At 34.2% G+C, this 23,610-nt stretch overlaps 3 protein-coding genes across 6 annotated transcripts in view; 1 reads left to right on the top strand and 2 right to left on the bottom strand.

Moving 5' to 3' along the window:
* rabgap1l (RAB GTPase activating protein 1-like) overlaps positions 1–12,593 on the top strand; it is a 151,108-nt gene extending 138,515 nt beyond the window's left edge. For both annotated transcript variants that reach the window (XR_015521873.1, XM_087304168.1), the window contains exons 21-26: positions 4,554–4,664; positions 4,985–5,089; positions 6,869–6,952; positions 8,023–8,094; positions 8,182–8,379; positions 10,706–12,593. Coding sequence is in view for 1 of the 2 variants with exons in the window: in XM_087304168.1 (XP_087160294.1) it covers positions 4,554–4,664; positions 4,985–5,089; positions 6,869–6,952; positions 8,023–8,094; positions 8,182–8,379; positions 10,706–10,840 (705 nt within the window). In the remaining variant the exon portion in view is untranslated. The remainder of the gene's footprint in view (positions 1–4,553; positions 4,665–4,984; positions 5,090–6,868; positions 6,953–8,022; positions 8,095–8,181; positions 8,380–10,705) is intronic.
* Positions 12,594–13,789: 1,196 nt separating this feature from the next.
* On the bottom strand, positions 13,790–17,738 carry ifi44f1 (interferon induced protein 44f1). Its single transcript, NM_001128684.1, is given in 8 exon segments — positions 13,790–14,305; positions 14,533–14,633; positions 14,725–14,896; positions 14,974–15,126; positions 15,197–15,392; positions 15,476–15,533; positions 15,639–16,206; positions 17,666–17,738. Coding segments are annotated over 7 exon segments (1,419 nt in total). The 5' UTR covers positions 17,666–17,738; the 3' UTR covers positions 13,790–14,134.
* A 934-nt stretch (positions 17,739–18,672) lies between these two features.
* Positions 18,673–22,320, bottom strand: si:ch211-197g15.9. Of its 3 annotated transcripts, XM_087304171.1 has the most exons (9): positions 21,803–22,320; positions 21,612–21,710; positions 20,503–21,029; positions 20,352–20,406; positions 20,080–20,275; positions 19,857–20,009; positions 19,608–19,779; positions 19,416–19,516; positions 18,673–19,178 (listed from the first exon to the last, which is right to left on the bottom strand). In XM_087304171.1, exons 3-9 carry the CDS (start codon positions 21,011–21,013, stop codon positions 19,008–19,010), a joined length of 1,359 nt encoding a protein of 452 aa, XP_087160297.1. In that variant the 5' UTR covers positions 21,014–21,029; positions 21,612–21,710; positions 21,803–22,320; the 3' UTR covers positions 18,673–19,007. The 3 variants fall into 3 exon arrangements, with proteins under 3 accessions (XP_087160297.1, XP_087160298.1, XP_087160299.1); XM_087304172.1 differs by lacking the exon at positions 21,612–21,710; XM_087304173.1 differs by lacking the exon at positions 19,416–19,516.
* Between the last annotated feature and the right edge of the window lie 1,290 nt (positions 22,321–23,610).

Below are 23,610 nucleotides of genomic sequence, written 5' to 3' on the forward strand. Positions count from 1 at the left end.
AAGGTTTGCGAGTAATAAACTCAAAATTGGGAGAAAGTCAAATTTGTAAGGTATGAATTTAGATTTGCAGGAAGAAAATTAGAATTGCGAGCTATGAACTCAGAATTGTGACGTAAAATATCAGAATTGACAGAAATAAAGTAAAAATTAGCAGGTATAAACTCTGAATTGTCATGTATAAAGTCAGAATTGATAGAAATAGTAAAAATTGGCAGGTATAAACTCTGAATTGTCATGTATAAAGTCAGAATTGATAGACATAACATCAAAATTGGCAGGTATAAACTCTGAATTGTCATGTATAAAGTCAGAATTGATAGAAATAATGTACAAAATTGGCAGGTATAAACTCTGAATTGTGATGTATAAAGTCAGAATTGATAGAAATAATGTACAAAATTGGCAGGTATAAACTCTGAATTGTCATGTATAATGTCAGAATTGATAGACATAACATCAAAATTGGCAGGTATAAACTCTGAATTGTCATGTATAATGTCAGAATTGATAGACATAACGTCAAAATTGGCAGGTATAAACTCTGAACTGTCATGTATAATGTCAGAATTGATAGAAATAATGTACAAAATTGGCAGGTATAAACTCTGAATTGTCATGTATAATGTCAGAATTGATAGACATAACATCAAAATTGGCAGGTATAAACTCTGAATTGTCATGTATAATGTCAGAATTGATAGACATAACATCAAAATTGGCAGGTATAAACTCTGAATTGTCATGTATAATGTCAGAATTGATAGACATAACATTAAAATTGGCAGGTATGAACTCCGAATTGTGACATAAGAAGTCAAACTTGATAGAAATAATGTCAAAATTGCTATGATATGTTCCAAGAATAGCTACAAATACTCAAAATTGTAAGCCATTAACTTTCTTTAGGTTTTTAAAGAAATAAAATCAGAATTTAGTAGTGTGAAGTCAAAATGTAAAGTAATAGTGAGAATTGCAAGAAATAAACTCAGATTTGCTACAAATAGTCAAATTGTGGGCTATAATCTCAGAACTGCAACAAATGAAGCCAAAATTGCTGGAAATGAAGACAGAATTGTGGTGAATAAACTCAAAAGTGTGTTATATAGGTAAGAAGTGCTGTAAATAAGCTTAAATTGTGAGCTACAAACATAATTTCATGACATGATCAGAACTGCAAAACTATTATGGATGTTGTCAGGCCTTGAGGTTTGAAAGATTGAGAAGCTCTGTCCTAATCACTCTGCAATCTTTCAACATCTCTCCATCTTACTGAAAAGAAAGTGTATTTTCACAACCATCTCCAAAAGCCAAGCCTACTTTCAAAGGAAGCTCCATTACTTGGTGGTTTCCTTGCGGTCACTTCCTGTTTACCCTCTATTTCCCCTCCCTCACTCACTCACACAATCTAACCAATGAGAGTCCCCCTCACTCACCCATTTAACCAATGAGCTGCGGTGGGGGGGCGGAACCTGGACGGGTGCTGTTGTTCTGGTGGGTGTGGGTGTTTTCTGTGGTGGTCGACGGGTCAGGTAAGCCTTCAGCCCACCAGCGCTCATCGCTTACTAACAACATCTGCCTGCGTTTGTGTTTGTGTCTCTGATCTATTCCAATTAATCGGCTCATGTGCACAAACTAACCAGTGTTAAATGTGTGTGTGTGTGTGTGTTTGTAAATGGAAGTCATATGACAGCTTTACCCCCGTCCTGATAAGGAAATGTGTGTCATGTGAGGCAGTTTTGGAGACTCCCTGTGACAACGGCCAGATCTCTAATCAGAAGTCACAGTGTGCTCGTTTTACTCTTCGTTTTTTTTGCCTCAGTGTTTTACGTTATTTTGTTGTTTTTTTACACACTGAAATACAGCCTTTTACAATTATACAATATTGTTTACATTCACAACAGTGCATGTATATATATGTATATATATATATATATATATATATATATATATATATATATATATATATATATATATATATATATATATATATAAATAATTGTAAAAACCTTAAACCTTTTTAGATTTTTATATTATTATTATTATTATTATTAATTATGTATTTTATTTTTATTATTTATTGCTATTGATGACTTTTAATTGTTAGAATATTTTTTAGAATTATAGAAAAGTAGTATTTATAAAATGTTGTAAACTTGATCTTTTTTTCTTTTTTTTTCTTTTTTTTTTGAAGCTGATATCACAATACACTCAAAATTCTCTGTTATGGTTAATGATAATCTATTAAAAGTTGACTTTTCTTATCATACTGTTTATTTTCAAGATTTGTTGCGAAAACTGAACCTAGATTAGTGTGTCGTCTAAGTGGCTTTACATGCAAGTATAGGGTGTTTATGTTTTTTTGTAGTCTATGTGCTTTACTTTGTGCACTGAAAAACGTGATTAGTTACTTAAAGCGAGTAAACCAATTGCCTTAAGAAAAAAAGTTGGCTTTACAAAAATAGTGTAAGTAAACCCATTGTAAATTGGAACTGTTAAGCTGACGTAATATTTATTATTATGCAAATTGTATTCACTTTTTTTTAAGGAAGAGTAAACTAATCTCTTTTTTCTGTACACATTAAAAAAAATTCTTCAGCTTTTTTGTTTCTATCAAAATAACAGTAACTAAAATCCAGACTACAGTGTGTCTTCTAAGTTCAATACAGTTGTAAAAAAAAAACATAAGAATTGTGTTGTTTTAGCCCATTTTAAATAAGTAGTTGGAACAAACTAAACTTTTTGAGTGCACTTCTTTGCTGATTTATTAGGCATTTGTTTTAATGTTTTAATAATTTATAATTAAACATTACAATATAAAATAATAATAAACAGTCAGTTTGATATTATCTAATGTAAAAATTTACATTTTTGTGTTTATTTGTCTGATATTTGTATTTTACTTATTTCCTCTTGCGTTTTTGTGTATATTTAGTCATTAATAGCCTTGTTTTGACTTTTTTTTTTGTTTGTTTGTTTGTTGATTTACATAATAGAAACATCATATTTTCATATGAAGGTAGAATAATTACCCTTCAATTTAATATTTTTTTGTTTATATTTGTGCTGTTTAACAGAGAAGAGTTTTTTAACACATTTATAATAGTTTTAGTAGCTAATTTATAGCTAATCATGACAGTACAAAATATTGTACTAGTTAAGTTTCTCAAAGGTGCAGTATGTAAGTTATGTAAGCACCGAGTGCTTGAACTGGGTGTTGGACTCCTGGATCAAAAAAAAAAAAAAGGAAATGCAGGTTGCCAGATTGAGGACAGGAGCGAGTGATTTAAACCGTATTTTGAGTAAAAGCAATGACACCCGATAGCCAACACCTCGAATTGATATATTAGAAACGGCTTCTATTTCTCACTGGTGATCAACAGAAAACTATGACAGTGATCACCTCTGGTACACCTCATGTGCTTTATTCAGTGTTAAATGCTAACAATGGGAGTTTGAATGCCCTTATACATGACATTTATTGCCATACTACTGAAAGCAGAAGCAGATAGTTCACCTCAGATCTTAAAGGAAAATAAACGGTTTGAAACTAGAACTTTAGAACTAAACATGTGATTCAGCATGTACATTCAATAATGGTAAAAAGGGTTAACGTATTATATAGATTAAAAACCTTAACATTTCATGAGTGAGTGCATATTCTGTGCTTCTGAATGGCTGTACTGTATTTCAATTTCTGTCGTTTTTCATCTGGTGCAAACAACCAAATTGCTTATCACTGCATATCTCCTCACGAATTGTGTTGTTAGGACATGCTGTTACAATGTACAATGTATATAATTTGCTAATTAATAACCTCATGTGCAACTGAATCTGTCTCATTTCGGAGTCTGATACTGTCCACCAGAGGTTGCATTTTGGTCACAGGCACATACTTTCAGAGCCTTTCTAAATGAATGAATGAATGAATGAATGAATGAAATACATGGTTTTCCATTGAGGCAACCAGGGGTGTTGAAATATAATTGGCTAAACTGGCATTGGACAGGTTAAAAGAACCAAAACAAAGACAGCGTTCCAGCATGGAAAACACATGTTCAAAGCAAAATTGCTGACTTCAGCATTGTTTTTCAGATAAACAAGTATGTTAACTTGGCATGTTTCTTAAATATCTGCAAACATTATGCTATTTTTATGCTTTATAAGAGGTAAAAACTTGCATACAGCACCTTTAAGTACCTAATAATATTCACCTTAAAAGTTACATTAAAAATGATATTTATTCCAGCCAAACTAAAAGAAAAAAAAAGACTCTCTAGATGAAAAAATATATATAAAATAGTAAATACTGTTAAAAAATGTCTTTGTTGCTTTAAGCAACACTGTATATTTATACTTTCAGTTGCATATTAGTCATTTAATATGTTGCATTCATGTATTGCAAAACTGTTCCCTTTACGCAATCGTGTACTTGCTTATTGCGCTTCAGCTTTTAGAAAATCTGAGTGTGTAGCTAATGCACAGCCAGCTTTGCAGTCCTCTCTGTCTGTAAATCATCATGAAGTATTAAATGAGCTTTGTCTGTGTCTTTACAGAGAGAAAACCGGCGTCTGCAGGAGGCTAGCATGCGTCTGGAGCAGGAGAACGATGATCTGGCTCATGAGCTGGTCACCAGCAAGATAGCGCTCAGAAATGACCTCGACCAGGTATTTATACACTAGTTCATCCAAACACTATACTTGATTTACTTAACTTTTACTGGGTGGTTTCAACCCTGTTCTAAGTTTCTTTCTTCTGTTGAACAGAAAGGAAGATATTTGATGAATGTTGGAAACCTCTAGACATTAACTATCAATAGTAGCAAAAAAAATACTATGGAAGTCAATGGATACTGGTTTCCAACATGATTCTAAATATCTCCTTTTGTGTTCAACAGGAGAAAGAAACTCAGAAGGATGAGTTAATGGTGACAGAATTTTCATTTTGGGGTGAACTGTCCCTTTAATGAGTGTTGTGTTGTTTTCAGGCCGAGGATAAAGCTGATGTGCTAAATAAAGAGCTGCTGAACACTAAACAGCGTCTGGTGGAGACTGAGGAGGAGAAGAGGAGACAGGAAGAGGAGACGGCACAGGTATGAGTTCTCAAATGTGATGTTTACGTTAGTGTGTTTTCATTTTAAAAACAATTTTTGTTACGGTTACGCCTTGCTTTTACACTACTCCGACATCTTCATCTCACAACAATTGTGTTTTTGAAACATGCTGAAGACCCTGTTTAAGTTTGGTGCTAGTGTTTCGTTTCGATGTATATGGACTAAAACTCAAATTTTTATAAATGGAGGCGTGTGGCTATCTTCAGTCATGCTCTGATTGGTCTAATGGACTATAATGTATCGTTCCCTGATTGTTCAGTCCCCTCTCATATGACTACTACACAACTGGCAGGCATCAAATTTAAATGGGGACAAAATATGTGCATGCTCAGTGAGTGTGAATGGTCACGTATCATGGTTTAGGCTGTACAATGGTGCCTACATCTATAGATTACTATTTTTTTCCGAATCAGGGATTAAAATTGTTACAATGTTGCTTTTTGTTCATTCTTGGTGCGGTTTGCTTTCACACTAAAAAACTTCTAAACGAACCAAAATAGTTCAAACAAGTCACGTGTTGGTAAACTCTTCTCACATTGATCAGAGTTTGGTTTATTTTCCGGTTATCCTCTCAGCTGTCATACATTGTTGTTTTAGTTTATGACGATGAGAAATGAGCCATAAGCAAAAAGGTGCATCATCAAATATATATATAAGAGGTAAGAATTTCTCATACATAGCCTCATTTCAATTGTCAAAAAGTCGACCAAAAAGTTAATGATATTATAAATATTTTTGAATAGTTAAGTTAGACAGCATGCTTTCACTTTCGTATTCCAAATAAAATGCATTTTTACCAGTAGGTATGAAATCTCTACTCATCATTCTCTCTTCTTATAGCCATATATATGCCTATTTCATAACCATAATGTACTGTGATATAGCCTAATTAGTTAGTTCGTTGGATCCTATTGCTTTCTCACTTCAACTAAACAGCTCTAAGGTTTGTTTCAGCAGATCCAAGTGCGTTTGCGGGTTTTACATATGCCCAAATTAAACAACCTAACAGAGTAAACGTGGTTCCAAAAAAATGTGAACGGATCACCTTTATCAAACTTGCGTTTCCACTGCGAAAAAGAGTACCAATGGAAAGTGTCATTCTCCCTCGAGGAAATGTCAAAGTAAAGCTGTAAGGGTCGTTCACATCAATTAAGAAGAAGAAGCTCCAGAATAATATTTGTTCATGCTTCACTCTCATGCTTGTCAGTTTCTGACAGGATTGGATGTCAGAAGTACTTCAATAATTATGTGCACGTTATTATCATCAGTTTAAGAAGTTCGTTATTTCAAATATAGACACGCGGCGAGTGCACAAGCTCACTGGAGAAAGTGAAAACACTCATAACTGCCTCGTAAAACAACAACAGGACACGGCAGATTTTTGTTTGTTTTGGCTTTGTGGCTGTTCATAGAGACAACGACAAGGATTGTTAATGCTCGTGTCGACCATGGCTTGTTGTTATATGTATATATTATTGCCGTATAATGTCTCAGCTGTGTATTTAAAAATGGCTGCAGTTCTTCTCTGATGATGTTAGTTTGACGACTTGTGTGAAATTTGCTTAGCCATACCCCTCTAACCGCTAGTTTGCTGAGAGTGAAAGATGACACCCAAATATAAAACCCTGCCCCTATTCAGTATTCCATTTCAGTTTTGAAAAACGTCATCATACTGGAATGAAATGCTGCAGCAACTTGTGGTTCACGCGAACTTCAAACCTATCTTAACCTGAATGTTTTGTTGGTTTGTTTGAACAGTTGAAGGAAGTGTTCAGAAGGGAGCTGGAGAAAGCAGAGCAGGAGATCAAGAAGACCACAGCCATCATAGCTGAATATAAACAGGTAGGCCTGAGTGTTAAAAAAATAAAAAGAATTCAATATTGCTCACAGTTGAGTGTAAGGTAATTATTGTAGTCTAGGTTATCTTTACAGCTGTTTGTTTTTCTGCTTTATAATGTCTTGTTTAATTCAATGTGTACATTTTTGATTGTTTGTAAAAGATAATAATAATAAATTGGGGAAATTGTTTAGTGTATGTTTTAATAGATTTCTAAAAAAAAATATTTTTGAATATATTAAATACAAAAGATTTTATTTTTTAAGTATTAGTACAATAATATTGCAACTTTTTATTTTTCTACACTTTAGCTATATTATATAATATTACTTTTAATTTAATATTATATTTTTTATTATTTTATATTATTTTTTATGTTACATTATTTTATATTATTTTATTTTATATTAGGTTATATTATTTTATATTATATTATTTATTTTTTATTATATTATGTTACATTATATTATTTTTAATATTATATTATTTTATATTATATTATGTTACTATATTTTCTATTATATTATTTTATATTTTATTATTTGACACTTTATTATATAATTTTATATTATATTATATAATTTAATTTTTTATTATATGATATTATATTTATTGCCTTGTGCTACATTTGTTTAAAAAAATCCTATTAGGGTATTTTTATTGATTGTAAACTGTAATTTGATGTAATGCAGATTTAATTTAAATTGTGTAATGTTACATTTATTGATAACATTAATTATTATGCTATAAATTAAAAAAAATATGTTTGCTGTCTGTAACTACTTGTCTAAACTGAGCTGAAAGAACACAAATCTAGTGGGGGGTTTTTTAGACAACCTCAAATGTTTTATGTTCAGTTCACTTAAATTTGTAAAAACTAAGTTAATTTAATTCATTCATGCTGTCCCAATACAAATCGATTGTGTGGAATCCAGCATTTTGTTAGTGTTTTGTACTTTTTTTTAGAATATTTATTGTCAAATGATAGTCATAATGTCAATTTTGTATTATATAAACTTTGATTATGTATTGTGCTTGACATCAAATGATAAATCTCTCAAACTGTTTGCCTCAGATATGTTCCCAGTTGAGCACGCGGCTAGAGAAACAGCAGGCTTCCACAAAAGAGGAACTGGACATTGTGAAGGCGAGTAAATGAATGATCTTACATTATCTTATGGTCTTACTCACATCTGCTTAACGTGTAACCACCGGCATGGGTTTTTTCTTCCAGGCTAAAGTGATGGCATGTGAGCGCTGCAGGGAAGTGTTTAGTAAAGATGGACCACTGCAGATCCCGCCGGTCAGTCAGGACAACCGGGACACAGACCTGGACGAGGAGAAAGACTCGCTCAAAGCCCAACTCCGAGAGCTGGAACTGGAGCTGGCGCAAACCAAACTGCAGCTTGTGGAGGCCAAGTGCAAGATCCAGGTCAGACATCACACTCGCACATGCATTCACTTACACATGATAGAGTTTTAGACTTATATAATCGTTCAGGCATCTTTTCTGACACTGCAGGAAAAAAACACATTTATTTCAAGTCCCTGTCAGTTTTGAGATTTGGGGCTTTTTATTTTTCTTCTTCTTCTCCTTCTTTTTCTTTCTAATAAAAGTATAACATTTAAAGATTTTTTTTTTTTAAATGAGTTTTCGAGTCAGAAACCTCCACTTTAAATCTCTCACAGATTTAAATACACCAATCAACACAATTTTATTCATATCTGTATTTTGAAGGGTTATACAGAGGTATTTGTTCAAACATAATTTGGCTGAATGACATTTTATTCTATAAACAATTGTTTTTATTAATTAGTTAGATTTTTATTTATTTTGTTTTTTGCTTGTTGCACTGTCTGCAGTATTTTCAGAATTATGAAGTGATGAAAAGAGACACAAAACCTCCTCTGTAAAAAAATTTGACTCTAATAAAGAAACAACTTTATCCGATGTTCAGATTTTTGCACACAAATTGTATGCAAATCGGCACATTTAATCAAATAAGGCCTCATTTGCATATATAAATACTTGTAATACATATAATGTTTGCAATTTTAATGTAATCGATCAATAGGGGAAGTATAGTTTAATCTATTGGTTAATATTGTTAGCCAATTCACTTGCAGTGTCTTGTCTTATGTTTAGAGTACAAGAATAGAAGCATTTGTAACCTTTTAATAATTATAATTTCAGTCACTTTGACATTGTTTTTTAAATGCATAATATACCAACGTTTTATTTCTATAACTTTAATTGAGGATTTTTATTTTATTTTCAAAATAATCTCGCAATGTTATAACTTTAGTCAAGTTATGAATTTGTGTATTTACTTGAACTGAAGTGATGATTCAACTTTAACATAGTTTAGAATAATTTCTCATAATGTTACAACTTTGGCGAAGCAGTGGCGCAGTAGGTTGTGCTGTCGCCTCACAGAAAGAAGGTCGCTGGGTCGCTGGTTCAAGCCTCGGCTTAGTTGGCATTTCTGTGTGGAGTTTGCATGTTCTCCCTGTATTCGCGTGGGTTTTCTCCGGGTGATCCTGTTTCCCCCACAGTCCAAAGACATGTGGTTCATGGGAAATGGGTAGGCTAAATTGTCCATGGTGTGTGTATGTGTGCGTGTGTGCGTGCGTGCGTGTTTGTGTGTGTTTGTGTGGATGTTTTCCAGAGATGGGTTGCGACTGGAAGGGCATCCGCTGTGTAAAAACTTGCTGGATAAGTTGGTGGTTCATTCCGCTGTGGCGACCCCGGATTAATAAAGGGACTAAGCTGACAAGAAAATGAATGAATGAATGTTACAACTTTGCCTTTTTTTAATACTCCACCACAATCAAAAGGCTAAAGTCCCTAAGAAATCAAAACCAAGCATATGATTTTTTTAGCTCACATTGCCAGTTTTGTGATGAACAATTCATCTGTGCATACAATTAAGAAAAAATAATACTGTAGTTTGCCCTTCTTATCTTTAATTGAAGTCTAAAAATGTGCCTGTTTTGTTTTTTTTTTTCAGTTAATTTGTCACATTGGCGTATATCTGTAATAACAGTTATTTTCTTTCACAATCAGAAAGAAAATAATGATTGCAGCTTCCGGTTCATTTGGACTTTATAGAGAACTTGCATGAAGTTGTAACATTATGGAATTTAAGACAAAAGTAACGACATAATTATCAGATTAAAGAAAAAGTTTGTAAACTAATTTGCAAAAACTATAAAATTAACACCAAAGTCAAAATATTTAAGAGAAAATTCAGAATCAAAACTAAGACATCAAAAAAAGTGTAGATAATGTTGTAAGATTACAAGATTTAAATAGAAATTAAAAAGTAAAATGGCCGCATCTTTCAGTATTACAACATTAATTTTGATAATTTTTTTAGAATGTTGACATAAATCATGGAGATTTATGTCAGTATTCAAAAAAATATGATTAAAATGAATGGTGTAATACTAAATAGGTAACTACTTTGTACAAAGATTCGGACTGAAATCTATAGATTGAAAGAAACCTGAACTTCTTTATGAAAAAAAATATGAAAAGAGACAACATGAAAATTGTCAGTACATTGTAAAAACATTATTTACATTACATTTTGATGTAACACAAATCTCAAACATTTGTTTTCATACTGCACTTTTTTTACCCTCATAATTTAGTATTTATATTAGTCTTTTTTCCATAATCTCCTAAAGTTAGTACACTGTGTATGTTCCCAGTTTACAGTTTTATTAATGCTATTTGCTTTTTTAATCTACAGGAGCTGGAGCATCAGCGGGGCGTATTGATGACGGAGGTCCAAGCTGCCAAAAACTCATGGTTCAGTAAAACGCTGGGCTCCCTCAAGAACTCAGCCAGTAACCAGTCACCCTCCTCACCCAAAGAGGGCCCGTAGGACTCGCCAAGTGCTTAACCAAAGGGTGGAGGAGTGTGACTTTCAGAGCGTTAACGAACACTACTAGAAACACAACAACAGCAGTGCAGTATTCCCTCATATGGACTAATGAACCAACCTCTCATCCACATGCACTTAATGGTCTGTTATTATTTCCTGAGCTTGCGACGCCACCTTGTGGATAGTAGCAGTACTATGATGAAAATGATCAAGTTACAATTTTCTTTACTTTGTTTGTAAACACTCTAGCATGCAAGCATTACATCACAAAGGGTCTACATTTAGTTTTTTGTTTGTTTTTGGAGGGAATACTGCATTCTGCTAACACAAATCGTTTCGTTTTTCTATTTAGAAACAATAAATGTAAGCGGTTTGTCATATAAATGTGTATAACTAAATGTCGATTTTTTTATTTTAATCTTGTACAGTTCCGAAAGAGAAGCGTCGCGTATTATTTTTTACGATTTTTGGAATATGAATGTCCTCTTTATAAATGTCGAGTACTGAAAAAGCACACGAGCAAATGAACCATGCGTTGAAGAAGCCAGGCATTCCCTATCCGTCCGTTTTCCATTGTTGTGTTGATCAGCAAACGTTGACGTTGTGGCCACACAATATCGACCTGCCAATCACTTATAGTGCCCGTTTTATGTTGTTAAACAGGTGACAGGTGGTAAAAATCACAAGCATCTTTTCAGGAGGAACACAAACCAGGTCTCCAGATGAAGTCAAAAGCCATACGGAGTCAGGAAGTACATTTTGTTTCTATCTTTTTGTAAGGATGTCCTCATTAAAGGGATAGTTCATCCAAAAGTGAACGCTTTCTGTTAATGCACTCTCCTTTAAGTCATCAATAATGTGGCTCACTTTTTTTTTCAATAGCGCATTTAAGAGGTTTATGAATTTTCATAATTCATAAAGTTATCGACTACTGACATTTTTAGAGTCAAAAATCACACACAGGCGAAATTCTTGCTTGCTGAAGCGGTGGATTAAAGGTAATAATGTTGTAAATATGTTCCGTTTCCTGCACAGATACAATTGTTTAAATTCATTTAATCTTCAGGAGCCATTTTTTTTTCATTTTTTGCTTGTATATGTTGCTTTTTGGACTCTCAAAGTATATTTTATAAATCACCAAGGACCACAGATTCTGCTTGAACTCTACAATAATGTTTATCTGAATAAATAAATATATTTATTAGATGGCCTGAGGGTGAGGAAATAAACAAAGCGTTTCTTTTTGTCTTTTTGGGTGAACTGTCCATTAAAGCAATGTACCTGTATCTGTGTATTTTCACTAAGCAGAGTGAAATAATCTGCATGTCTCTTAGTCACACTAACAAGTTGCCATATTGTAAACAAGCTTTATTTACAAAAAAATAATTATTGTCGCCTATTTTGTATTTTTATTTCGTTCAAACTGTGATTTAAAGATGCCAAACTGATTACACAAATTAAGAAAGAGATGTCATATTATTATTAGCTAATAGTGCTGTCCTGTGGGTTTCTACTGATGGTTACAGGTTTTTATATATCACAGTGTATATCGCAGTCTACGGGACAGGAGTCATTGCTTCTGTGCGTCTGGTTTAATGTTCATTCATTCGTCATTTCCCCAGTTTCAGCCTGCTGATGTCGTCTGTCTAGTAACTATCTGACAGTAAATATCTGCTTCTTGGTCTCATGTTTGACAACAAGTCTGCTTTATTTAATTCACGCCTTTCGTTGTTTCAATAAACAGTAACATAAATTCTGCTGTCAGTCTGCTTGTGTATTTCTATATATTTTTTCTTTGCTGATCATTATTCCATTTTTACAGGTCAGATTTACTTTGTTAAATTAATTTACTATTTGCATCAGTATTATACATGTTATTATTAGCTTTATTATATTATTTATGATAGAAGAGATAGACATTTTAGATAGATAGCAAGGAAATTACCTTAAATTGAGACATTTATGCAATACTTGGTGAAAGTGAAGAAATTTAGACAAATATTAAGGATATTTAATTTATACATTCTGAATTCATTAATAAAAAATGCCCTTTGCTGTATGACCCTTTTCTAACTATGAAAAGCAGTTAGTTGACTACTTAAAGTGAGTAAACATATTTCTTTTAAAGAAGAAATTACTAAACTAGTTGCCTAAATTCAGTGTTTCTCAACCATGTTCCTGAAGAACCACCAGCTCTGCACATTTTCCCTGCCTGAATAAACACACCTTATTCAGATCATCAGCTCATTAGCAGAGACTGAAAGACCTGTAATGGGTGTGACAGACAAAGGAGACATCCGAAACATCCAGTGTTGGTGGTCCTGAAGAACGTGGTTGAGAACCACTGCCTTTAATGCTTAAGTAAATTAACTATGTGCATAATTACTGTTACTGTTAAGTATATTGTCCCTGTATTGTATAAATTGTTTATTGGGGCGATTTGTTCTGCAGCGTAATAGATTTACAAGATACATACCACACCACACACTTAAGACCAACATCACACAACACATGAATAGTATTAAAACAGGGGCTACCTCTTCCCATTAAAATTCTGCAAATCAGTTGCACAAGAATCAAATGAAAAACTTAATCTGTTGGTCCATGTCAAAGGAATTCTATACCGAGATCCCAAGGGAAGGGTTTGAAATTAATCAAAAAGAGGATGGGATATGTCTGATGAGCTTTCTTTAGAACCCAAATTTCATACAAATTGGATAATTCCAGCACTTTCACCTCTAACACTTTGCTGCAGGTATTTAAAATGTATGGTTTTTAAAAAATATGACTGTATAATATGAAACTATGTATTTTTGTGTAATGAACTCAACAGTTTCAAGGTACAATGGTCACTTTTTTACTCATTTGAAGCAGCTTCCAGAGTGTGAGTATATCGTAAGTTCTTAAACCCATGCTGAATTATTTTTTAAATATCAATAATGAGTTGATTTGTTGTCAAGTCCAGTCCGCTTTGCACAGAAATTGATCTTAAAATCATTCCGTATTAAGAAGTCACTTTATTTTTTAATAGCTATTAGCAAACAGCATATATGTTGACAATTTCAATGCAAGACCCCCTTTCCAAAGTCGACTTGTCTTATCATTACCCTAAAAAAATGTTTTCAAAGCTCATTTTGAATCACAAACTCACTAAAACCAAGTAAAAGCTGCCTAATGTGTTATATAGCACAATACTCTAATACTTTGTACTCAAATACCTTACCATTATTGTTGTAAACAAACTAAATTTTTTGCAACTGACAAGGTGATGGTATTCTACATATTTTTCTGCTCCTACATAGGAGCAACATCATCCAGATAGTCATCAGCGAAGTTGAGCATCTGCTGTAGAGCGGTGAGAAGCAGGACGTCACAGTTGAGCTCCAGCTTCAGCTCCTGACTGTAGTTCTTCGCCGGTAAAACACAAGACACCGGCACACCCAACCGAGAGCTCACCTCCTGCACCTGCACACACACAACACCAGCTCACAGGCTTCAGGCTTTAGCAGGAGCATCAGTGACTACAAAGATAGATTTGGAAACGAACTAGCTGATGCTTTGGTTTATGAATATTTGGTTTTTAAGGCTCGCAGAATTCTGATAGTGATCAGTTTTGTTCACCAGAGAGGGTGAAGGTTCTGGAAAGTGCTTGTACAGAAATAAGAACAGTTCATGTGATCATGATGTCTCACCTTCGTCTTGATGTAGGAACTGAGATAAAGGTTTTGAAGGTCTTCCTGCACTAGTGGACAAGCTTCATCTACTTTTGTCATCAAGACAATCTGAGCAATGCCTGAAATAGTTTGAGGTATGTTGACTTATGTATATTAATTACTTCAATTTACCTTTGATTGGTCACAAGATATGCATAAATGTTCACTAACCCAGTGAGTTGACTTTTCTGCGTATGGCAGACAGTTTTTCCTCTAGTTTCTCAGACATGAGGGAGATTTTGGTGGCGTCGATCACGTACACCACACAGTGGATCTTCTCCTGTAGAGACGCAGATCTGGAGGACTTTTGCTCATCAGGTTGAAATGGTGTGACTGGATTGAACTGAATCAGCAGGATTTATATTTTAGCATTCACACTTCAGTCTTCATTCATTTTGGAGATTCAGTAAGTGCTCTTACTTTATAGCGGTCTGGTATTTGTCCTTGAAGAATGCTGCTGATGTCCTCAATGTCCAGTCCTGCTCCTGATTGCTCCTCGAGGCCCATGGTGTCACACAACACAAACGGCAATGGCTTTCCTTCACGACCATCTTTAATTGGGTAAGTTCGAAACTGTCAACCAAGAAGAGAAACGTATCAGAGACTCAGGAGTCGTCTGTGGAAAACTCTGCTGAATCTGTACCTGTGTGGTCAGACTGGTGTCTGCAGATCCTGACATGGCTTTGCTGGTTATGCGACCCATAAAGATGGAGTTTATAGAGTTGAAGAAACTGGATTTTCCAGCACCAACAGGACCAATCATCAGGATTCGAATATGGCTGACAGAAGATGTCAGGGGTTTATAATTCCTGATCATTTCCATGAGCTCTGCTTTTTGTCTGTGACAGATCAAAACTTAATTTAATAACATTTTAACTAACTTATTACCAATGTTAATAAATATAGCAAGGGGAAAACTTACTCGGCTGTCCACAGAACATTCCTCCATGGCTTCAGATAGTCTGACAGAGGGCTTTCAGCTGAAGTAATGCCAACAATTAATTTATTGATACACTTGTAAATGTTTACTTATAGAAACTGGAGGTTATTTACTGTCTATGGCTATTTTCTGACGATTGACTTACTCTGCTTTACTTTGTACACCTCACATTCAGTCAGGGCACAGTCGTTTCCATATAGTGTTGAAGAATTAAAATTGAATGCATTCATTGCGCTAACATTTCCAAACAGTCCACCTTGGGATGCTCCTCGATTAGACACAACTGGTTGGTTGTTGTTGCAGAAGTACAACTTGTTGCCAAAGTTGGGTCCTTCATCGCCATCATATCGTGCATAACATCCGCTGTTAGCCTTGATGAAAAGGCTGGTATTGCCTTGAAAGCTAAACAGAAACGCTGCCTCATCCCTAATTTCCTGGCCACTTTGAGTATAATCTACACTAGTGTATCCACCGAAGATGTAGCCTGAACGATTGTAGGCTACTAGTAAAGTGGGACCCTGATTGTCACATTTCTGATGAAAGGCAGAAGCTTTATATCCATGAACTGAAGCTTTATAGAGAAGAGTCAGATCCACATCGCCAATTGATGCACAGAGCTGATCTTTCTGCTCATCTGATAAAGTGAGTGGAGCTTGACTGACTCTGACAGACCCACCGAAGGTAAATCCACCTATAGGTGTACTGCTGTACATCTAAGTAAGAAGAAGCATATATGAGTTGAGTTCTGTGTGATACTGTTAGAAAGTCATCTTCTATATCTGATAACGACATATATCATGATTTACCACTGTTTCTGTAAATGCAATCAATTATTAGTTTTTTTGTATACTCTCAGAAAAAAAGGTACACGGTGGTACAAATAATGTTCCTTAAGGGCCAGTTTTGTACCTTTGTAAAAGTTGTACCTTATATGGAACAGAAAAGACCTCTTATAATACTGTTCTGTACCTTTTATGGTACAATTCAAATAAAGGTACATAATTGTTCTCTTAAAAAGGTACACTCTCAGAAATAAAGGTACAGGAGCTGTCACTGGGGCGGTACCTTTTTTAAACGGTAAATATTTGTACCTGAAGGGTCCATAATGGTACTTCAGAGGTACTTTTTAGGTACATTTGGGTACTAATATGTATCTTTTGAAAAGGTACTGCCCCAGTGACAGCTCCTACCTTTATTTCTGAGAATGTACATAAGTGTTGGATAACTCCTTCTTTGTTACAATATCTATGAAAATAAATATTACTGGAAAGGCAAGATGATTTATGAATAATTTCCATATTAAAACATGAATTATCATTTAAAAGTGTGTTTAAAGAAACTCATAAACAATAATTATTAAGTTCTATAATGCAATAATACAAAACAACTGGTAAAACATTTGTATCTTTGATAAAGGTACATTTTAGTTTCCCATGGTATAAATCATGTTCTTAAAGGTACAAACTGCAATGGTACAAATTTGTTTCTTTGTCTTAAGGTCCAATTCTGTTCCATAAAAAGGTACTGCCCCAGTGTTAAGGGTTTGTACCTTTTTTGGTACAACATTGTACCATTTTTTCTGAGAGTGTACTGACCACATGTAAAGGACTTTATTTTTACATTTAAAGTATATGCTCAGAATTGTGCTCACTCATATCTGATTATATTTCTCATTTTATTTAGAGCATTAGGGCAAATGTTTGATTAGAAATATAAAAATAATACTAATCAAATATAATAGTTTGCAAAAACTAATGATTACAGGTGCAATATAAAATGAAAAATAAATATATTGTACTTTAAAGATTGCAACGTTTTCCCGATACTGTTATTCATGTTTGTCTTCATCCCAGTATATAATAATGAGCTCATATAAATTATGAAAAATTCTTACCACAAATATTGTATTTAGACACACTGCGAAATAAACAATAAAAGTATAATATGAAACCGTATACGTTTTTATTTTGTTTATACGATATACATTTTGTCTTCTTGCACAGCCCTACTCACAGACTTGAACAGTCACTCTGAAATTCTACCGATGCTGATTAGCCGGAATCGAAAGTGAAACTACACCAATATATTTATATATAATTTTTTACAGCGTATTTAAATGTTACATTTTCTCTGGACGATATTTCTTACTTTGATATAGAGCATAGGTCTTACCTTACGCTCCACGTTCTCTCCGAAATTAAACATTTCAAACTTGGTTTCATATCTTTCACACACAGCCGATCATCAAGTTTCGCTCTTCTAATCAAACCCCACCACCTTGTTATTTCAGTTTAATGTCACACTAATTTAACACTATTGGCATTCAGTTATATGAGAATAAAATGATAAAATAAGTGTGATATGTTTTTCTATGTTTTTTATTTCATTAAAAATACGTAACATTTTAACAGTAGAATTTAGTATTACATTTTAATGAAAATTAACATTTTGATGAAAATATTTCATTTTACATTTTAATCCAGTACGCATGCCTCAACTGAATGTTCCACAGACTATATATATATATATATATATATATATATATATATATATATATATATATATATATATATATATATATATATATATATGTGTGTGTGTGTGTGTGTGTGTGTGTGTGTGTGTGAGTGTGTGGAGAGAATAATAATTAGGCAATTCATGATAACATATGAAAATTCTCCCGCCTTTTACTGGAAATGGTTAGCAACCTTCTGCTTCTGTTTTTAAGGTTTGTGGTTTAATTTTGGAGGAACATGTTTCAATGTAATAAAACAAAGAAATCATTTAATTTATAGTATAGACTCCATTTGTAAAATCAACTCTTTCTTTTACATTTTCCATAATGATTTATTCTATCTAAAACCTCTTTCTGATTGGATGGCCCAGTCTTGTTTTTCTCAGATGCAAGTTTTACTTTAATTTCCAGTTTATTATAAGATTTTATATGCAGCTTAATTCCTCTACATCATCATTAACAAATTTACTTTCATCATAACGAATTTGGCACTTGTGATACTGGACTATAAACATTCCACAGTGTGAATGTACACAGAGTTCTTAAATATTCTGATTCAGGTATTTATTAAAATATCAATATTCCGCTTTGAAGGAAGTCCAGCACACTTTCACACAAACAAAAACAACAACAAACAGAAGAAATAACACCCACAGTCAATAAGTACCTTACTCAGTTTATTTAATAGCTATAAGGCTCTATATGTAAAAGGTATGTGTTGAAAGTTTCAATATATTCTAAAGAAATTTGTTTTCTTGTTAACCGAGAAAATTTTATAAATCCTACTGTTTGTACCACAAACTCACCATTGGCCAATTTTAAAGTTGATAGGTGGTTTAACTAGTATAAATGCATACCAAGGAAAATAATATACTATAAACTGCATGAAAATTCACTACTGACAAGGTAGCACTATTCTGCATATTTTCATGACTTTTTTAGTCTCAAGATTAAATCATATATAGCACAAAGTATTGAGAAAATAAAAACAGCTTTTCTTTATTTAGGAGCAACATCATCCAGATAGTCTTCAGCGAAGTTGAGCATCTGCTGTAGAGCGGTGAGAAGCAGGACATCACAGTTCAGCTCCAGCTCCAGCTCCTGACTGTAGTTCTTCACCGGTAAAACACAAGACACCGGCACACCCAACCGAGAGCTCACCTCCTGCACCTGAACACACACACACAACACCAGCTCACATTCAGGCTTTAGCAGGAGCATCAGTGACTACAAAGATAGATTAGGAAACAAACTATCTGATGCTTTGGTTTATGATTATAGGGTTTTTAAGGCTTGAAGAATTCTGATTATGGTAAGTTTTTTCACCAGAGAGGAGCAGAGAGGGTGAAGGTTCTGGAAAGTGCTTGTACAGAAATAAGAACAGTTCATATGATCATGATGTCTCACCTTCGTCTTGATGTAGGAACTGAGGTAAAGGCTTTGTAGGTCTTCATCCACTAGTGGACAAGCTTCATCTACTTTTGTCATCAAGACAATCTGAGCAATGCCTGAAATAGTTTGAGGCATGATGACTTATGTATATCGTTTACTTCAATTTACCTTTGATTGGTCACAAGATATGCATAAATGTTCACTAACCCAGTGAGTTGACTTTTCTGCGTATGGCAGACAGTTTTTCCTCTAGTTTCTCAGACATGAGGGAGATTTTGGTGGCGTCGATCACGTACACCACACAGTGGATCTTCTCCTGTAGAGACGCAGGTCTGGAGGACTTTTGCTCATCAGGTTGAAACGATGTGACGGGATTGAACTGAATCAGCAGGATTTATATTTTAGCATTCACACTTCAGCCTTCATTCATTTTGGAGATTCAGTAAGTTCTCTTACTTTATAGCGGTCTGGTATTTGTCCTTGAAGAATGCTGCTGATGTCCTCAATGTCCAGTCCTGCTCCTGATTGCTCCTCGAGGCCCATGGTGTCACACAACACAAACGGCAATGGCTTTCCTTCACGACCGTCTTTTATTGGGTAAGTGCGAAACTGTCAACCAAGAAAGTAAGCATATCAAAGAGACTCAGGAGTCGTCTGTAGGAAACTGTTAAATCTGTACCTGTGTGGTCAGACTGGTGCCTGCAGATCCTGACATGGCTTTGCTGGTTATGCGACCCATAAAGATGGAGTTTATAGAGTTGAAGAAACTGGATTTTCCAGCACCAACAGGACCAATCATCAGGATTCGAATATGGCTGACAGAAGATGTCAGGGGTTTATAATTCCTGATCATTTCCATGAGCTCCTCTCTTCGTCTGCAATACAGATTGCATTCAATAACTACATGTGAAAATACAGAAGGAAATGAGCAAACCCAGATTGGAAACATACTCAGCTGTCCACAGAACACTCCTCCAAGGTTTCACCTCAAATTTGACTTGGGTGCCTGGCACATAATTGAAGAATTGAGTTTAATTAAAATCTGATACTTGTACATGACTAGATGTGCATATACAAACACACTTTCTAATGATTGACTTACTCTGCTCCACTTTGTACACCTCACATTCACTCAGCTGAGTGTCGTTCCCATACATTATTGCAGTGTTAACAGTAAATGCACTCACACCTTGATTATACACCATTGGTTGGTTGTTGTAGCAAAAGTACAACTGTTGGCCAAAGCTGGGTACGCCAGTGTCATCAAGACGAGCATTATACCCACTGTTAAGTTTCATACACACAGGGATCTTGCCCTGAAAGCAGAATAAGAATATGTCCTCATCAGCAATATACTGCCCGCTTTGAGTGAAATCTACACTAGTGTATCCACCAAAGATGTAGCCTGAACTGTTGTAGGCGACAAGTAAAGTTGGACCCTGACGGTCACATCTCTGATGAAAGGCAGAAGCGTTATATCCATGAACAGAAGCCTTATAGAGAAGAGTCAGATCCACATCGCCAAGCAAAGCACAGAGCTGCTTCCTTTTGTCTTCTGGCAAGTTAGAAGTCAGGGTGTTCACAGTGACATCTCTGACTTTGTGTTTATTCATGCTTGAAGATGAAGACCTGCAAATACAATGTAGACTTGAGCTTAATATTTTCTCTAAATGTCATGTTTAAATGTGCTATAATCTATTCATTAGGCTGTTATTGAATTATTTACCCAATATATTGTAAGAAAACTTAATATAAACATTACCTTAGTTCTGTGTCAAAAACAATACGGTAATATGTACAAGACAGAAGGTTGATGTTACTTAATGTGCATTGAAAGACAATATAGACCAGGGCTTTAAATAATATTTGGAGTTTTAAAATGTCAAAATCTCATATAAAATTAAGCTAAAGTGGCTTATAACCTCAACATATCATTAAGTACAACACAGATTAATCAAGATCAACATAGGTACCTATTTATGCGGCATTACTTTAAAAAAAAAAAAGTAAAAAGAAGGCTGTTTATGACTTGTTCCTTGTGTAATTGTATTTACTTAATTATTATTTGTACTTGCTTTCTTTTATACATTGTTTTGGTGAATTCCCTGCAGAGTTAAACGAATTGATTTTACAGCATTTATGTATAAAAAGTGCTCTACAGATCAGAATATTTCTATGGAAAATAAAAGAATATTATTATTTGTGACTTACCTTAAGTTCCGTAGAGAAATGCTGTGTGAAAGTAACACTGAATGTTTCACTTGTTGAATGTTACACCCAAGTCAAACCTGTTTTCCATCAAGCTCTATCCTGATATACAGGAATATTTTAGCATTAGCATTTATGATTGCGTGTTATGTTAGAGATTTACATAGCATTACCAGTTTGAACAACAGAATTACCTGTGAGCTGTGTGAACAACCCTCTTCCTCCTGCTTTCGTATCTGGGCTAATGGTTTTGCTAGCCTTCAGCCATGTGTGATGATTAAAATGGTAAATGGTAAAAATACAGGGTCGTCATACTGCATATAGCATATACCTATATTTATGGCAAGAAGCAGGTAATCCGATACACAAATAGCCAAGCAGGGGAAGGGCTAAAATTTTTGGTTCACCTAGCTTGTGTGTTTTTGGCTCTGTGTGAGAAAACCAGTACCTGGATTAGTACTGGGGAACATCCAAAACTACACACAGAAAGCCCAACTGTACCTGCCACAATTTAGGGACTTTTTCTGAGACAACGAGGCTAGCCAGCAAGTCAACAACAACATGTTGTTTTTATTTGTGCACTTATGCAGTAAAGTCATAGCAGAGAATGACTCAATTTAACTGACAAAGTGACGTAACCAATCGTGTGAGTTTGAGCTATATGGGCCTCTGCAGACTTGGATCCAGGCAGTTTTACGGCCCAGGCAGTTTTACGCTCCACAGCTTTACGGCCCTGTTGTTCCTAATGTGTCCAGTAGGGAGAGATGAAAGATACATGGCCACATAATATATTTAAAGTCAACGCTACCAGATTATTAAATGTCCTGTTCATAAATGTATATTTTAAATTAGATTACGCTAAATATGAACGCTAAGTTAATGTATCATAAAGTGAGTTATAAACTCACTATGTAATATGCAGAATTGATACACTCACCAAACAATTCCAGATATGCAAAAGCCCAATTGCAAATTAATTTAGATTAATTTAATTAGAAAAATTAGAAACACAAGTTGTTGGATAGTGTAATGGTTAATTGTTGCCAAGCTATACGTTTTCATATAGAGATATGCATTTGTTGTATTGTTCATATATAAATTTGCATTTTGAAAATAACAAAATTATTACCAAACAATACAGTGTAATTTGGAGTAATGATGTGCTTTGATAAGAATGCAGAGGTATTGTTACAATAAATATAATGAAACAATAAGGGATAAACAATATGATTGCATGTGCAATTCAAACTTCATTGGTAATATATAAAATGCATTGTATAGCTATAAGAACAAAAATGAGTAGACCATTTATAATTGCGAGTTTCTTTATGCATTTATAGATACATGATAGTTTAATTGTTTAAATTAGAACAGGATTGCATTACATTGATTGTAATTGAAAGTAATGCAATTTTAAAATTTAAAATAAAATCAATTACATTTTCAGACCTGTTTACATTTATTTCAATATTTAAGAAAGTCAAATTTCGAGGAATAATGTAGTGTAGTTGGAGTGTAGATTTGGCTGACAACCCAGACCATGTAAGTGTATTGTCTAATCTATGAGAAAATATATATCTTTAAATAATTATAAAATATATAATAATTACTCCCTTGCTGAGACAAAAAGGTAAAAGAAAATTAGCCTACATAACACACTTTCTTATGTAGGTTAATGTTATTTTACTCTTTTGTTGATGTAGAACATGTAGCTTGCCTGCACATAGTTACCTAAAATTGAGTCAAACTAACACATTGCTATTATATTACACCAATTTGTTTGTGTTGACATATAAGTTTCATGTTTTAAACACGTATTTAACATAGATACCTCTTCATCGTGTCGCGTTTGGTTGGGTGAGATAAAGTTCTGGAGGCTTAAAATAACACTGTACTGCCTCCCTCTACTGGACACAACAGGAACAACAGGGGCGTAAAACTGCCTGGGCCGTAAAACTGCTTGGGCCGTAGATCTGTCTTGATCCAAGTCTGCAGCCTCCCC

This window comes from Danio rerio, chromosome 22 (genome assembly GCF_052040795.2).
Source record: "Danio rerio strain M-AB ecotype USA chromosome 22, GRCz13ab, whole genome shotgun sequence".
NCBI classification, from domain to species: domain Eukaryota; kingdom Metazoa; phylum Chordata; class Actinopteri; order Cypriniformes; family Danionidae; genus Danio; species Danio rerio.

Bases quoted from the DNA above. Each gene is read 5' to 3' on its own strand.
- si:ch211-197g15.9 (XM_087304172.1), bottom strand. From the start codon at position 21,013: ATGAATAAACACAAAGTCAGAGATGTCACTGTGAACACCCTGACTTCT. The intron at 20,407-20,502 runs GTAAGTCAATCA...ATTATGTGCCAG, and splicing joins GGTGTACAAAGTGGAGCAGA to GCACCCAAGTCAAATTTGAG. The intron at 19,517-19,607 runs GTTAGTGAACAT...AAACTATTTCAG, and splicing joins CAGAAAAGTCAACTCACTGG to GCATTGCTCAGATTGTCTTG.